Source organism: Balaenoptera physalus, assembly GCF_965194825.1.
Source record: "Balaenoptera physalus genome assembly, chromosome: 17".
NCBI classification, from domain to species: domain Eukaryota; kingdom Metazoa; phylum Chordata; class Mammalia; order Artiodactyla; family Balaenopteridae; genus Balaenoptera; species Balaenoptera physalus.
Window position 1 is genome coordinate 62707018 of NC_138895.1, and position 18930 is coordinate 62725947.

At 35.7% G+C, this 18930-nt stretch overlaps 1 protein-coding gene across 7 annotated transcripts in view; it reads right to left on the minus strand.

Moving 5' to 3' along the window:
* Window positions 1-18930, minus strand: part of TRPS1 (transcriptional repressor GATA binding 1) — a 262703-nt gene that overhangs the window by 8666 nt on the left and 235107 nt on the right. For all 7 annotated transcript variants that reach the window (XM_082433133.1, XM_082433127.1, XM_082433132.1 and 4 more), the window contains one exon: window positions 1832-1954. In XM_082433133.1, the coding sequence (XP_082289259.1) occupies window positions 1832-1954 (123 nt within the window). The remainder of the gene's footprint in view (window positions 1-1831; window positions 1955-18930) is intronic.

The following is an 18930-nucleotide window of genomic DNA, read 5'->3' on the forward strand; positions in this document are numbered from 1 at the left end:
CCCCGCTTGCCGCAACTAGAGAAAGCCCTCGCACAGAAACGAAGACCCAACACAGCCAAAAACAAATAAATTAATTAAAAATATATATATATATATATAAAATGCAGTAGTTAATCTCTATCTTCTAAAGAAATCTGAAATATGCATTAATACCTTTTTTAAACTTTCATAATTTTTGTGGCAGTCTTTGACATGAAATGTGAGCATAACCTTTATGTGTTTAAATTTGTGATTTTAAAAAACCTCAGAATTGAAAACATCTCATCTCTGGAGAGATGAATATTAAAATAATTGTAAAAAAGTTTAGTTTATATCGCAGTTGTTAAATTACCATAACCTGGAAGAGCAGCAGTTTAATTAATTTTTGGCCTTTGATTGGTCTGAGTTCAATTAAAATTATTAATGTCAGTACCCATTGAATGCAAGCTTATTGCTGTGCTTAAGTGGTGAAGTTTAAGAAAAAGTAAGGTGATGGTGGTGTGTGTGTGTGTGTCGGGGTGGCGGGGGGAATCCTTCTATTAGCTCCATGCTAATAACTAAGGTTTTTACAGTTTACTACCAATTAGCGTTGTTGGCAGCATGCATTTTTTAAACGAGTGCTTCCAATGGTCCATTTAGGAGGACATTTTGTCTAAAATTATATTCTCCGTAGCTGTAATCTATTCATTGGCTGGTGCTAGGAGCTGTGGTAAAATGCCAAACAAAATGAAAAAGGCAGAGGGAAATAGATTTCTGTTTACTGCATGGGGCATTCCTTTTTTTTTTTTTTTTATGGCTGTGTTGGGTCTTCGTTTCTGTGCGAGGGCTTTCTCTAGTTGCGGCAAGTGGGGGCCACTCTTCATCGCGGTGCGCGGGCCTCTCACTATCGCGGCCTCTCCCATTGCGGAGCACAGGCTCCAGACGCGCAGGCTCAGTAGTTGTGGCTCACGGGCCTACCTGCTCCGCGGCATGTGGGATCTTCCCAGACCAGGGCTCGAACCCGTGTCCCCTGCATTGGCAGGTGGATTCTCAACCACTGTGCCACCAGGGAAGCCCCGGCATTCCTATTTTTAAAGGCAGCTCTGGTCAGCAGATAAGCTATCTAAACTAAAAAAATATCCTCAAGAAGTCAAATGCATATAAAGATGGGAGATTTGTGAGTTTAAATTTTATTAGAGGATTCCACCTAAAATTTGGTTAGAAATAACTGAGGTACCTCAGAGAGCCCTAGAAATTAGTCAGCCAGAGATCTTAAAACACAAAGCACTTCTGCATCTTGCTCTGCTGTGTGCTCTTCAAGCCCTCAGATACCTCAGATACCATTGGCAGCACTGTAGAGCACTGGCATCCTGGGCCCCAGTTTAGAACCGCTCTTCTGAACGTGTCCAACTTCCAGCCCCCAAAGCAGCCCAAATGACACTTGCAAATTCCAATGGTAAACGGGAAAATAAGCATTTCCCCCCTGCCCTAGATGTTATAATGAATATGGGAGAGTCCCCCTTTTTATTTTAAACTTTTTATGTACTTCTGCATTTTTGAGGTTTCTCCTCTCTACCTAAATTAATTTCACCGAATTCTGATAACCACTTGTTCAACTATCTGTTATGTGACGTCCCCAGAAATCAATCTTTTTCCTCTTTTATATCAAAAGAAGCATAAGGCATTACTAATGATCTCAAATGTATCTCCCCATAACCTCTAAGGCCGGTCCACCATAAATCACATGTGCACTCAAAGCGACTGCATTAAACTCTGCAGGGGCAGGCACTGCAAGCCAGGGAATGGAACTTATCACGCCACAGACCAGGGTGCTTTATAAAGCTTTTCCTGAAACAGTCTAACAAGTTCTTACCGAGTGAAGCTTCTGGTAGAGGCCACACGCATTGCATACATATCCGCCATTTGCATTCTTTCGCCAGAGAGAGGTCTTTGTGGTCAAGCAATTGGCACAAAAAACACCCGAGCCTCTACGCCTCTGAAATGGAAAAAAAAAAAAAACACAAGGTCAGAGGTGAGTCACATGATCAGTGGAGTTAGACCAAATCAACCCAGGAGTTTTGTCTTTAGACTAGCAACAATGACAGTATAAAACCACACTGCCCATAATGAGGTCAGGTTCAATTGTGTTTAATAGGCACCACTGATTTTCATTATAATTAACCCTGCAGTGATGGATGAGGTGTGTGCAACACCAAAGGCCTTTCACAGAAACAGCTTTAACTTTTTGAACTTTGGGCTTTGTGCCTTTAATGATGGTTCCTAAATACTGAACCCTAAAATATACCTTTTAAAAGTGTCAAAACAAAAGTCCAAAGACAGAGCCTGGCAATATGGTTAATATACTCTGGAAAGGGAGGAGCACAGGCTACCTGGGCTTTAAAATGTAGTCAAGCTTGGAATAAATGAGGCACGTAAACCACTTACAATTAAACCTGATGTGTGTCTTTTTGGATGTCATTCATGTAACATAAGTATTAAGAGACTGTAAGACACTCAGTTCTAATTTTTGGTTTGCAACTGTAAAATCTGAAAGAGAACACACCCTCTATCTCCCAAAGCTGAGAGGAATAGTAGAAACTTCTGCCAACTAGAAGTACAGTATTACTAATGAGAATCCTTATGAGGGGCCTACTTAAGCCAGACAACATAGTCCCATCAATGGCTATTTATTTATTTTATTTGACTCAGACTTGGAAATCACAAGCATTTCTGAACACAAATTGATTTTAGTGGGCTGAATTCTCTAATCACCAGATTCAAAAATAATCCAAGAATATTTGAAAGTAGATCATTAGTATTGCTTGTTCCATTCTTGCTATCAAGTAATGATTCCATTAAACTTCTCATTGAAACAAAAGTCAGGCTGTGTTCCTAGGCGCAAATACTAACAGGCAGGAAATGGAACTCTGTTGCTGAAAAAAAAAAAAAAAAAAAAGAGCCTGAATTGCAACTCTGCTCTCCTTTCTCTAGGAAGTAAAGCCTTTAATGATAAAATATGCATGTTAGATAAGGAGTGGAAAAAGTCTTGCTGGAGCCCAATTTTGTCATAAATTTAAAATTACAAACACCATAAGTCAAAATTTCAGGGATTCATAAAATTTAGGCAATTTATTTAACTTGAGTCCATACTGTAGACGAGTGGTATCCCTGCCAAGAAAATACAATGGTTATAATTGTACTCTGATACATTTCAAATGGAAAGCTTTCTGCAGACATAATTTTGGCTTCAAGACTGGAACACTTTCTTGGCATTGAAAGGGCATTTGATTCATCGGGTGTTTCACAATGTATCACTAAAAAGACCTGGTGAGCAGCCAGTTCCCTATAGGGTAATTTTTCCATCCAGATGCAAGTGCTATCAGAGGCCCTCGTCAGCTAAACTAATTATGATCTTGCAATTGCTGATGCCTGCTCACTCTAACATTCAACATCCTCCATTAATCATCAATACAAAGAAAATGAATGAAATGTAAAGAAATGAGGACCGGTAAGCTGCATAGCCATAAAAATGTGAAATGAGAGCAATAATTTAACAAGATTGGGGGAATGTTTGTAGTGAGCACAAAGTCAGGCTAACAATTGTCCTTTTCAACCAAGAACACAATTTCATTAGTGTAGCAGGTTGGGCTACTTTAGGTGATGTAATAAAAGCCAGAGTTTTTCACAAAGATAATCTCTGGCTCCCCTTTTTTCTTTACTCCCCCCACCCCAAATCAGGACCAGGAATGTATCATAAATTTCTCAGTCTCAATAAGAGCAGCACAAAAGTTGGGTGTTGGCCCTCAAAGTCCAAATTGGGACCTACTGCAAAAGTACAGACTGCCGTTTCCCCCAAATCAATGAACTATTAGAGGTTGTGTTTATCAAACACTCTGGTGAACCCCTCTACCCGAGATAAGTCGGGGAGCTTAGTTAGGTTATAATTGTGAAACTTCCCTGGGGCCATGCTGTCTTCTTTTCCGAGATCTAAATAACACGTTTTGCAAATAAACACCAGTTTGATCCATATAAAGGCAATGTAAATGTCCATTTGGAAACTGACCCACATATATGGCAGAGGCTCAAATCTGAATGTATAACCATTCACTGCAGCCTGCTTTTCTTTCCTTATGCCCTGGCTGCTTGACACAGCATGCCAAAGTGGGTGTAATCCTGGTTTCAGAGAACGCTTCAATCCTTGCACAACTTTGTGCTTAATTCTGTTGCAAAGAAAATGCCCTTCATTAGTTCGAGGGAAAATCCTGAAATTACAGGACTGGTTTCCACAGGCATATCTTGCTTTAAGCAGCACTTAGGCTCCAATAAAGGCTGGTATATTTTACGTAAACCGTATCTTATTTTAAATACATCAGGAGTCCTTTGGATTCACTTACTCGGAGTCAGTATGGCATGGGGGGGGTTAATAATCAGATTTAGGAGTCAGACAACTTGTACTGAAAACATGTCTCTGTCTTGAGTTGCTTGGGTGCAACTTTGGGCAAGTTACTTAACCTGGCAATGCTTAAATTTCCTCATCTTTAAAGTGTGAGCTGCTGTGAGTATTAATGTGGACAAATGGATGTAATAAAATAATGCCAGGTATGTAGTAGGCGCTCAAGTTAGCTATCCATCAAGGGGATTCAATTGTATTTCTTTTGTAAGAGAAAAATATTTTGTTGGTTTCGTTTATATCTCCTTAATCTACTTATTGCACATTTTAGATATGCTTAAAGCATATAGTTGGGTATAATCACATGTATTTTATCTGTGCCAATCTTATCAAATATGAGAATGGAAAGTTGAGTCAGAGTGAAATGTCTAGGTGTTCACACCTAGAATTCAATAGGGGCGTGCCTGTGTGCGGGAGGAGAGTGGGAGGTAGGTGAGAAATATTTCACATAGTAAGTTACCTCCCATCTAAACAAATGTATCACTTTGGTAAGCACCGTAGAACCTTATGTTTGATGCACTTGGAATTACTGGAAGCAACAGAGAAGGTGGGAGAAGTGGGCAATGTCCTTAGTTGTGTGAGCACAGAATTGTACACCGTGCCACAACTCTCTAAATCACAACGCAGATGAGAGCCCTGACCCACAGTGAGAACCTGGCTGGATGGAGTATGGCTGAAGTCACCAACATCCTTAACCCAATCAAGTGCAGAGAAGCAGTCTGCTGCCGAAGGAAGCAGAATAGAAGTTTCCCCTGCCCCACTTTTCAAAAATGAACTTGTTAAAGAGAAAGAAAGGCACTAAAGATCTTATTTCATTCATAGTTTATCAGGTATAACAGAGTTTTAAAATATTCTGTCATTCTCCTTTTTACTATGTTAAAGACAGAAATCATGTCAAACAGTCATCAAATAGTCTAAGTAATAAGCACCTAGGACAGTGCTGTCTTGAGCAGCTAAACATTAATAAAGTTGAAAATAATCTCTCTTGCTATTATTTTTATCACTAGTCATCACTCCTGTTTTTGAAAAAAAAGTTTTAAAAAAATATTCCTTTGGATTGACAAATCTATCAATCTGGATTTGCCAAATTGGATTTGGATTGACAAATTTGGATTTGGATTGACAAATTTGGATTTGACAAATTTGGATTGACAAATCTATCTTCAGTTGGTCAGAGAGGGCTAATGAGGTTGTAGACAATAAAATCAAGAGAGTTAATTTTCCAATCCTACATCCCATCCCACACTTATTTTTGAGAAATAGCTGAAGCCAGATACTTGCTATGTCCTGAGGACACAAGGTCAGGTAGAACAAAGCTCCAACTCTCCTGTATATGCATAATTAGAGTCATGCATTGCTGATGGCTCTATATGTGCGTGTGTATGTTTTAAATAATAAATTGTTTCTCCTTTTCCTACAGGCTGCTTTTAAGAGATGATAATAATTTGTACCTCCATGACTTTGTGCAGGAGAGAGGAGAATGGAGTGATATGGATAAGGACACTTCTGGGAGAGGAAATGATAGGAATAAGTAGTTAGTGGCTAACACCGGTGGCATACTTGACAGGTGCTCCTTTCAGGCTGAAGGAAAGCTGTCCTTTACACATCCAAAGCTACACACAGTCATAGCATCCTCTGCCCCTGGCCTTCTCTAAGTGCACCTTCTGTTTCTATGTGGTTTCAACAGAGGGCAAGAGTGAAGGAAGGTCGGCCGAAAACCCAAATCTACCTGAAAGTCATCTCAACTGAAAATTTCTACAGAGGAAATTCTGGAATCAACAAGGAACTGTTTGCTTTTAACTTCAAGTTTAGATAGTTTGCCCACTGACTTTTAGGTTGCATTTGTGTGGCCTTCATGTTATTTCTGTTGGATGGACCGTGGTAGGAACAGTTAATTGCAAGGAATTCCGAGGCCAGCCCAGTGATTGGCCTCGCAAGGGCTTTTCAATTACTGAGAATTCTTTGGATCACTTGTTTCCTTTCCATGTTTCAAATGTATTATAACCACCATACTGATTTTCACAACAGCAATTTAGGTGATGAATTTGGACAATCATCCACGCCAGGATTTGAAACAGAAAATGACACACCCGTCTTTTAATATACGTACACTTTAAATCCAATGTAATTTTTTCCTTTTCCTGCTGTAGAGTACACCAAGAAGTGTAATGACTAACTAAAAAAACCTTTAGTCTTTAGGTTCACAGCTAACCACTGCGTGGCATCACTATCATTAAATTTTTCTCAAAGCTTCTGATTGAAGTTTTGCTTCTATGGTGCTTAAATCCTCAGTCAGTTGCAGATCCCTCTGTGTTGAGCCCTGACACATATGTTGGTAAACCCAGATGTGTTTTTAGAAAAGAATAAGAATGGGAAAAAAAGTTTCAAATTGGTTCATCTGTTTTTATTGCTTATTTTATTTTATTATTTGAAGATCAGCCAAAAAGAAACATTTTAAGGTTTTCAAATTTCATTATTAACACAGAACTTATTCATTTGATTAATAAAAAGTAAATTTGAGTGCATTATTAATTCAAGTGGCTTAACATTTAGAGACATGGATATTCATCTTCAAGATATTAAAAATCCCTACTAGTGGAGTTATTTGTGCAGAAATGATGCTTTATAATAGTTTTCTATGAATAAGAACCATACTGAAACCATGTAATTACATAACAAGCCTTGATAGGCAGAGCATTTACTCACATTTTTTATGGTTTTATATCTTAGCCATTTTAAATCAAATCAATCTGAAATTTGATATACATGCCGTTAGTCTGGAGGTACCTCAAGTATTTTTAACTCTTTAAATAATTTCTATGTTTATTCGATTATATCAAGAATCCTTTGAAAACTTCATTTTAGGGAAATGCACAGATGGCTATGATAGAACCTTCTGGTACAACTTTGCAGTAATAAAATTTCAGTGGTAAATTTAATTCAGTTCAGTTCTGGGAATAATTATTAAATGTCCACCATGTGCCTGACACTGTGCTAGAAGCTGGGGTTACAGTGATGTATATGGCAGACATGATCTGTAATCTCTCAGTTTCCGGTACCATCTGCTAAAAACTAACTACGTGTTGAGTTAACGTGACACAAACTGAGATCGTTCATGAACATTGACAGTTTAATTCATGTAAATTATATGGAAACATTCCTGAAGAAACCAAAGCATCTCCCACGAATAAATCTCATGTAAAGGCTGAAAGTTATCTAATAATCAGAGGGCTTACTCTCTGTGCTCCTTAATAAAAATGGGTAATAGTCTAGTCATTTCAGAAGCAAGATCCTTGCTTATTGTCCCATCAGTAATAATGTCCTATCAATAACTTTGCCCTATTAACCACCAAAAGAGTTGATGTAAACTAAATAATGTGTTCATGACTATCATATATAATAGACATTCAATAATTGTTGAATAAATGACAAATATTATTTTAGTCATTATCACTATTATTCCCCACTAAGAGACATAGAAGGCCACTCTCCCCCACTTCCGCCCATTAAGGAATTAATTGACTAATGACTACACACCAATAGACCCTACAGAATATAAGGAATGCAGTACCTAAAACCACTTAAAACAGATGCTGGCTTGCAATGAACACCTTTAAATTAATAGCCAGAATTTTATCAGAAGCATGGGCTGGCCAATATTTTAGCAAGAGCAGGGAAAGAGCTCTGCCAGCAAAAAGCAACAGATATTAATACCTTGGATGGCTTTTGTTCCAAATAAAATCGTGAAGAATTGATTGAAACAGCAAGTCTATGCCTGCTTGAAAACAGCCCTCTATGCCCTCAGATTTCTTGCCAGAAAACTGAAGAGACTCTACAAGGTTCAGCCAAGCATCCATCTTGTAATTACCTATCTCAGAGTTTGGAAACAAAACCTGTTTACCTGCTTATTAAATTCACTTCCTCAACACATCAGCAAAGCTAATGGAGACCAGTGTAAACTAAACTGACATCCTTGGCTAGGAGCGATGGAACAACTTCTGTTCCAGGACATGAGGCAATTCATACTCTAGTAATCATACATTGTACCCAGGTACGAATGTGCCTAAGACCTTTCCACTGACTCGTCACCACATGGGAGTTGTCCAGTATAGCAGGACACGCTAAAACACATTAGCTCCATTTCTTCTGAGACGCAATTGTTGACTCGTGGAGTGGGATTGCAGAAAATAAGAGTTCCCCAGGTAAATCTCATGCTTTAGATTATTCATATGGATTCTTCAAATCTTCAGATTTTAGAAATTTATCACACAGATATATAACCCATTACATAGGTCTGAAGGACCCCCATCTCCATACTTTGACTTACTCCATATTTAGTAAATGAGTAAACATCTGATGTCACACACAAATTACATAACAGACCAGGACTAGAAAAATCCAGATCTTTGGAGTTCTAAACCCATGCTGTTTCTATAACAATGTTCTGCCTTTATAGCAATATGTATTTGGACAGCTGAAAATATGGTTGAAGATTTATGTCTACACTGTCTTTTTTCATTTCACATGGAAGTCATTATTGTCAAAAGAACTGCTCATGTCTCTCACTGCTTCTATTTCTGCCACCACAGATCCATTTCCACCTTTCCTGCAGTAACAACAATGGTCTGAGAGAGTTTCTACAGGGACTTTCTTCTATGCTAGTGCCAAAATCTGACACTGAAAAGGAAAAAAAAAAGGCTTTTTGGAGGCACAACTTTAGCACCTCTAAAGTAAACCTCAGCATGAGAATACAAGAATTGATTCTGTTTTAATAAATTTATTGCAAATTTTATTTAAACAGTATATTTAGCAAACATTTACTATGGGAATTCTTCACATTATAGAAAAGAAAAATCTTGGTGATAGGGACTTTTCTAGAAAAAGCCTGAAGTTCAAAAGGTTCAGTTTCTAAGCATTTAGTTTAAGAAACAAATATAGGTATTTTATGTATTACCTAAGTAGGATTGGTTATATGATAGTGATGGTGATATGGTCATTTTGAAAGAAACAGAAAATAACAGATAATAATCAGTAATTCTTTTTGTATCAGCTAACAGATAATAGCTGGTCCATGAGGTGTTACCATCCCTCAAGGCATTTACGTCTATATCAATGGTTCTTAACATTCTTCGAAGTCATACACTCTTTTGATAAAATTTATGACACTCTCCCCAGATAATAAAAAAAAATATGTCAAGTATTTTACAAATAAACTTCAGGCTGTTCAAAAGAATGTCCTTCACAAAATGTATCCAAAGATTTCACATGGATCTGAGTGCCCATGGATCCCAAGGTTAAGAACTCCTGACATATATTACCTCAGTTTAGATTCAAAATGAATTACCAGGGATTATTATACTCTCACTTTACTGGTGAGGTAAAAGACTGAGAATGGTTCTTTGACTTACCTAGTATCAAAAAATACATCCTAGTCTCTAAGTCTAGGCAAAAGCACAAGACTTTTTCTAAAAACCACTTTTGAATCAATTATCTGGTAGAATTCTCTTGTTTGACTACTTTTTGTCCCTTTTTAATAATCACCATCATACATCTAATATTTATCAAGTATTTATTTTGCGTAGGATAATATACTAAAGGCTTAGTTTCATTATCTGACATCTTCAAAACAATCCTAAGAGATAGGAATTATTGTTACTATTATTATTATTGTTATTGTTATTCTATCCACTTTACAGATGAGAAAACAGGTTTTCAAACATTTTTGAATTGTTAAATAGTCAGGCTAAGACACAAACCCAGGTCTCCCTCACTTCAGAGCTACAGTTCTTAACCATGTTTCAGGCCATATTACTTAAGAAGTGATTGGGGAATTTTTACCAAAAATATTTCACCATAGTTTGGCTTTGAAGAACCCTTATCTCTTCAAACCACCCTATAACAGCTGATCAAATTATCCAAGTTTTGAGGTACCAGAAAGAAATGAATCATCCTTGATCAGATACGGCAACGATCAGTTTTGAAGTTGGTAGATACAGCCGAAGCCAGAGGAAGAGCGCAGCGTTTGCCTGATGGAGAGGTAGTGGTGGGGAAGGGGGATGGGTGCAGTGCATGAGTTTTGATCCTGCTGTCTCAAAAAATAAGAATAAAAAAATACGTGAAAAAAGCCTCTGTTTAAAAGCAGAAATTAGTGCATTGACTTAGTCCCTAAAATGCTAGCATGAAAAGGCAGCTGTGAACCAGGATCTCTTTTGCATTCACCATAGCTAGAGATGGGGCAGGAAAAATGGTGCTAGGGTTTTGACAAGTTCTGTAAACACACATGTTCAGGTAACAATTAACTAGATTTATATAGTAAATTTATATATTTGTATGTTCCTTGGCAGAAACCTTTTGCAATGTGTGGTATCCTCATTATTCAAGATAAAGTGCTGCCAATTCTGAAAAATGAGGTCATTTCATCAAATTCCTCAGATTTGAATAATACAAAAATATTTACAATTCTTTTCCCTTAACCATTTCCCCCATTATTAGATATAAAAGTACATGTTCTTCAGTGACCTATGGAGTCTATTTATACTTTTCATGTGTGATATAGTTTCCATTTCATTACATAACAGCAAGACTAAAATATTATTAACTCTATAAACATGTTTTACAGGCTATTGAGTTGAGATCAGATATTAAAACATAGCATATAGTTTGCTCATTAGAAGGATGGTAATTGCTGCTTATTTCCTCTTAACAACGACAACAAAACTTATGGAAATACAGTTAAATATACTGAAGTTTGAAACAGTTAAGAACCATGTTAAAAATCTGCAAATGTATCAATGAGAGACCCTGATACCAAATATGCAATTTGTACTAAATAACTAAATACTTTATAAGACTATATTGGGAATACTTCTTGTACTATTTCATTCTCTGTGACTTTTAAATACATGGGGTGGGACCTAAGGGAAACAAACCTAAACTTCATTTAATTTTTGATTCTATAAATAATTCTTTTAAAATGTTATCTCATTTTTTATTCAACTTTGTATTTTCTCAGGACCCATACAATCAGGTACTTAAATACACCTTTCCAAGAGTTATAATAAGTACCTAGTACATTTTGTTGCTGTTCAAATGAAAGATGTGTCTTTAAATAAGGATTCTGTGACTGTTATAGGTAAAACCCAGATCTAGCAGATAATTTCATTATTGAGGGTCTGGGCAGACAGGGAAATCTAAGCTGATTTTTAAAGTTTTAATGACATTATTTTAAAAAGACAACTTGGAATTATGCATTTCCTTAACAATAATGATGTAATTTTGTAATAACTGAAAACTTTCACGGGAAAACTGCTTCAATAACTCACACGGTCAATTACACAGGAAAGTACTGTAATCGGGCTGTCCTTCTGTAGCTCCCTGCCCCCCACCCCCATGGTCAAATAGCTCACGTACACAACTTCCTTTTCCATTACCAACGTGTCTGCAGTACCATCTGTGAAAACGAACACATACCTTGTGCTGCTCGTTTCTGCTTTTGCACGTCCATTAGTGGGACTGGCTGCAGCTGCTCAAGAAGAAAGCAAGGATTGTCTTTGCTTTTATATAGATGCATATATTCCCCCTCCAGTACTGCCATATCAGCGCCAGGCAATACATCGTCTTGGGTAGGGAACTGCACTTAAAAACCTTACTCGGACCTGCTTCTCTGTGCTATCTGGAGTTTGTTAATCACACTGTATCACGTACCAAAGCAAGAACTACTCTCCCTGGAGATGACCCCTCAGTCATTCCTACCAAAAGGAACAGTTAAAATCATTTCATACTTTGACATTTTGTACATGGAGCAGAATATAAGGAAACCAGTACTGAGGCCTGGCTGTACATCCTGAGACACAAACCTCTTGGTGAGTGAGATTTTATGTCACGAGACATAAAAGTACAACAGTGCGAACGTTTTTAAAACTTTATTTTCCCCTCCCTCATGTTTATATTCTTTTTCTGTTGGCATTATTTTTTCCCTGGGTGAACACTGTTAAACTGTCTCTGCAGAAGATGCAAATAAATTAAAGCAAGAAATGACCCCAAATTATTATTTTTTTACAGTGATTTGCCTACAAAAAATAACATTTCTCCCTATTGTAGAGCGACATGAATAATAATGGCAAAGAAAATGCCATCAATTACTAAGCTCTTAAAAATATTTGAAAAAAAGATTCATTGAGAAGCTGAAATTTAAAACACACAAAAGAAAAAACAAAAGAGATCCCCAAAATGGTTTAGTTGTTTTCCTGTGCTAATCCACACTTACAAGTTTACCCCCAAATATATCAAAACTACTCTTCTTCATAAAAGGTTCTCTGTTGTCAGTGTGTAAGCTTAGCTTTTGGAACATTAGAATGCCAATTCTGCCTTAGAATTCAATTCATATATTGAATTGTCTTAAATCATCAAACAGCTCTGCTTTCTCAGCATTTAGGTACAGGAGAGAGAGCGCTGGATTCCAATTATTTATCGATACCTATGCAAGTCACTCCCAAGGGACTGGGGACTTTTGAAGGAAGGGCCTTTTTTTTTTCCTTTACTCTTTCATATTATCAGTGCATTGCACACAGTAGGCATTTAATTAATGACAGTTTAATTGAATTGACCTCTATCAGAAGAGAGGATACTGCTAATTTTAATAAACAGTCTGTTAAAATATGTGTGCATGTGTACATATACATACATGCTGTGATCAAAGTGTTATCACTTTAAATGCAGCTGTATTCATGAAATATAAATGGCAGCCATTATCACAGAAAATAGGACTCAAATTGAAAACAGTTTCAGTTTTGTGAAACATAAAAGAAAATTAATAAATTTTGTACCATATTTAAACGATGCATTATATGACAGGAGAGAAAAGGAATGAGCTTTGTTTGCTTGAGCTTCTGAGCAATTTTCAGAACTAGTAGAAGTAGCATATGTTGGTGTGTGTATGTGTGTATACATGTACATATACATACAGATATACACATACACGTATATATGTGTATATATACACATATACACATATGAATCCATTAAAACATTTTCAGTACTAACACATGGTGAGATGTCACTAGTTACTTTTATTTTCATTAAAGCAATATAATATTTTATAAGTGAAACTAAAATACCAATGATGTTGTTAGATTAAAAAAATTCCATGAGTTTCCTGGAGAGTTGAGAATAGATATAATTACTTGCACAAAAGACTGTGAAAAAAAAAAAAAAAGGCAGTAAGAGTACCTAGGCTAGGAGAGTGTCTTATATGTCAGCCTAATAACTATTGATTTTATTAGGTGGAAAATAAGATATCAGTACTCTGTGATTTATTTTTATTACTATGTTAGAGTTCTCTCAATTCACATACACAATTAACAAATATAATTATGTAAGAGAGAATAATGGATGCCATGCTTAACATGTAGCAGACACTCAGTGAGCATTAAATTCCTTCTCTCTCAATTTCAGAAGATACTAAGTATCAATAGATATCAGATTTTAGAAGATACTGAATAACTGAATAAGCTTTGGACGTGTATATATACACGCATAAAAAGTTCAATATCTGTAGCTACATATTTATGAACAATATGAGCAAAACATATACAAAGGACCTCATATTTATTTTATTTTATAATATGAAAATAAGTATGAATAGTGATCCTAAAACTCTCACATATAGGTGACTGTCTTAAAGAAAGTTTATAACATTAATTACGCATTTTAAAAATAGAAATAGCTCTCTTCTCTCTCTTGACTTCTCTCTCTCCTTTCTTTTTTGACTGTGTTCCAAAAGACCTTTAAGGATTCATTACATAAAGCAGTTTGGTGGTGACTTAGTCACTTACACGAGTTTCATGAGTCTGTCAAAGATACAGATTTCTCATCCTAAAAGCTAAGTGGAAATTTGGGGAAGGAATCAGTGGCTGTTGGAATCTTCTAGAACATAAAGAAATGCACTGTAGGTCAAGTTCCCTTATGCATATTACTCATTCTAGATGAATGTAGTGTTCTTTTCATATGGTGTGATCACATAGATTATATATGGTATCATAAAATATGACAATGTATATTTAATTCATGGATCACACAAAGTTGATTCATTTAGATTTATATAGATCAAGACTTAGAAATCTTTGGACAAGAAATAATTTTGGATAAATTTATGTCCGTAAACAACCATTTGGAATTTGACATCCTCTATTTATATATATATATATATATATATATATATATTATATATATATATATATATATATAATACATATACATATAGAATATATTCACATATATAAATATAAACACATATAAATAAAATGCACACATATATACAATATATTCACGTGCATACAAACATATACTTAAAATATGTATCTGTGTGAATACATGCACATATTTCCTTTTAAAAAAAGTGGTTTCAAGGTCTTCCAGTTTAATAAAAAAATTCAGGGACTGATGGTCTTATATTTTAAAATACTTGCTTTTAAAAATCAGAAAGTTATACTTCTTTCCCAAGTCAAAGGGTTATAACAGGCTAGAAGATAAAATATCTCTGATGAAAAAGTGTAATGGCAGAATTAATGAATCAATGAAACTTAAGAAACCAGGAGGTAGATTTCATGAAGAATTAATAATTTATGTATGATTAAAGGAATCTGTAGATATTACATGCTCCAAAAAGTGAAGTGGCTAGATCTGACCTAGGTCATCCCTCTTTTTCTACCTATTTTCCAAGATTTTATTATTTTATTAACTGTTATTATATATACAAATATACACATACACACATATATACTTAGAATTATATATATATATATATTTTGTTGCTCGTGTGTATATTTCTTTGGCAAAATAAAAATGGAAATAACCATCTTCCTTTAAATTCATCCCAAATGAAGGCAATAATTCAAAAATAAACACAGTGGATTGATTGGTACCAGACTAATATTCAAAGCAATTCACATTTACCAAAAAGAAAAAAAAAAAAGGTAAAGAAAAGTGTGCCTTAAACATAAAAGTCCTAACTTTTAAAGAAGAAAATCACCATTAGCAGAGGTTTAGCTAATTAGTCAATCTAATGCAGGGCTTTTATGTTTGTAGGTTGACAAATTTCAGAAAATGACCAAATTATTCCACTTATATCATTAACTTGACCCTTTCCAGGATTCGACCTTCTTAATAGATTTGTTTTATAAGATATGACATCTTGAACAGCTGTGCTATTCTTTCTCGAACTTAACTTTTTTTTTTTTTAAGCATGAAAATAGACTGATTTATACTGAGGCACGAGTATTCTTTGGTGATGGTGGGGGAAGGGAGGGATCAAAAATGGAAAAATAATTTGAGTTCCTGTATGAGAGAGTCATTTTGAAACTTAGAGAAGAACACTAAAGTAATACAAACAAACACCTGTGGCCAGTTAAAGAAATGATGTAGAAGGAATCTGAAAATATCACAGTGAACTGAATTCATTAATATAAGGAGGTATGATTATTAAAATAGAGAAACAATTCCTTTGAACGTTCAGATCTTCAAACTCCCACCACTGAGTGTATGCCATTATATACTCATTGCAAATTGTAATACGTTTAAAGTTAAGACGGCTCTCTGCAAGTTTTTACTTTTTAAAACTAAACATAAATCAGGATTAAGTTAGACATTTTCAGGGAAATTTTTTTTCTAAATTTCTTACAGGGCAAATAATTTGCAGGCACATTGGGAATTTTAATCTGTGCTAAAGATACCTCTGGACAGATACATTTAATGTGGCAACTAAATAGTTTGATTTAACTGGACTACTGATCTGACTCAGAATTCTCTTAATGATAAAAAGGAACACCGGATTTATGGAAGAAATATGGAGGGGCAAAACAAATGTTTAATAATCTCCGTTTCTACCCCTACTTAATTCTGTATCAAGTTTAACCTTTAGAGGTAGTTATGTTTAAGTGTTATTTTCCACCTTGGCTCCACATGGCATCTTGACTTAAAATTCAAGAAAGCACCTCAGACAAATAATAAATTGTTGCACAGTACTAAAAGCACATATGAAAGCTATTCTTAATTTCAATTACACCTTTAATACATTAATATCTGTTTATCTGAGTACTGCTTCTGAAAGGTCCACCATTGCCTACTGCATCCCAAGCACACTGTTCTTTTCACAAGAGGCAGAGGCATTTGAGAGGAAAAAAAAAAAAAAAAGAAATCAGACGACTCTGTTTCCAGTGTCTCAGGGATAATTGTTACCTTTCTCCTTTTCAGCTTTAGAAGAAAGCAGTGTCTATTTTGCTCAGGGCAGCTGTTTAAGGCTCCTGCTGTCAGAATCTTTTCAACTTGAGTAGATTTAGGATTATTTAAAAATGATTATTATATCACACTTAGCCTGCTATTGCTGTTGATAATTGAGCATGCATAATTAATGTCCATACATAGCACAGTAATTAACCCAGCATATCTGCATTCACACTTACCTTTGTGTATATGTATACACATATATATATTCTACATGGGTGATTCTAAATGGTTCATTCTGAGTTAAGAAAAATATTTAGACAAATCTGTGATGGGAATGTAATATTGAAAGTCTAAGGTATAATACAATTACTAAAAGTTTTGTCTTCTATGTATAGTTCTTAAATTCATACTTCAAAACAAATTCGGAAAGCAATATTCACTTACAATAGAGGGGCTTCTGGAAACTGATCCATTCTTTTACTTTATTTTACTATGCAATATGCTATTGTAATGTAATTCCTGACTATTAGCAGGGAGGTTTTGCTTTAATAGTCTAAGAAAATAATTTACACCAGGTTATCATAAAATAACATTATGTTTCATAAAAAAAAAAATGCCTTCATCACTTTATCACAAAAATCATTATTTTGAAAATATATTTTTCAGCTTGTAGCTTAAATGATTGGACATGCTTCTGTTATTAGATAAATATATAATTTTTAACTTGCTGATAATGGTATAATTTTCCATTAGAACTCCAAATAAAATTCATTTTGGTCCCAGCCATAAACATTGGTTTCCTTCACCTTCCTTCTCAGTTGATTTAGATTTTCCTTAACAACCAACGCACAGCCTGTTCCACCCTTTTATTTCTTTGAATTTTTAGTGCCTGTTGAAATCTTCTTGGCTTGCAGAAGTCACAGACAGGAAAGGAAAAACTCACAATCTAAATGCCTGATATTTAATCAATAAAGGAGGGGTTTTCTCCGTTAGGAATTTACTTCTCTATCAACTCTGCCTCCTCTCCTCTTTTAGGAGAAGAAATGAAAACTGTCTGCTTCCCACGAAATCAAAGCCGTCAAGTCACTGCAACACCCTGAGGAGCGTGAGAAACATGCTCTTATTTACTGGTTCATTATAGATTATTCATCCCTTATTTGTGAACACAATTGCTAGGCACTCTTTATTATACAAAGATGACAAGGCCTCTGAATCTAAACTCATAATTCTACTTTCTAAGTTGCTCAGAGGTATATAGTCATAACATTCATTCTACTGGTTCTCTCAGCTGTAGAAAAATTCTGGAGTCAATTTCATTTCTGGAAGAAGGCAACATTTGCTCAGAGGAAAGCTGATGAATAAGATGGCAGAACCCCCTTGGTAGTACCCGAGGGTGATATTAAAGCAGTAACTGACCCATATGGCCTGGACACATCAGAATCAGAACCCCACTGGCTGTAGCACAGGAGCAGAATTTGGGGGGACCCTCCATGGGGACAGGTTCTGCCCCTTCATTACTAGATGGCAGTGGTTCCCAGGGAGTGCTTAGGGAGTAGCTGGGATACTAGGGGTATCAAGGTCCCTCAGCTCTGGGGACACAGGGCTGATGATAGTCAATCAGGATTGAAGTGTCCTGACCAGGTGGAACAGCAGTGCCAGTTGTGTCACTTTAGTACAAATCAGATGTTACTAGCAACTCACTGATGTGATCTCATGGCTCAGAAACTGGTGTTGATCATTATTCTAAAGACTTACAACAATGTTCTCTCCAAAGTCAGCAAAACCTGAATAAATTGGCAGCTTCCTCAGGTGGTGGTTTTGAAAGCCTACACTCACTTGGTGTAAGTTCTGGTGTGTTTATTTATAAATGTCTTATTACTTCCAATTATCACCTCATGTAAGAAAAGTTCAGTGCCTTTGAAGTGTTTATAATTTTGAGGGGAGGTAAGGTAAATATACATGAAGCAATTAAGAGAACGATGCAAGAAAGGAGACATGTCTCAATCCCAAGACTTTTATGATTCCTTTGCTTCTAAGTGCTACAACTAATGTAAAATGTGAAACACACTCAAACACTCTCTTTCTTTCTCTGTATCTCTCTCAGCTAAGGAGACCATGCAAGTAGGTGGTGGACTTCAATAAGCTCTTTTTTTTTTTTTTTTAATAAGCTCTTAATCATTACTAATCACTGTATCTTTTAGTTTCTTTCAGTTGCTTGTGGCAGAAAATACAACCCAAACCAGATCAGTATGAAGATAAATCTGACTCATGCAACTGAAAACTGGGAAAAACACTAACTT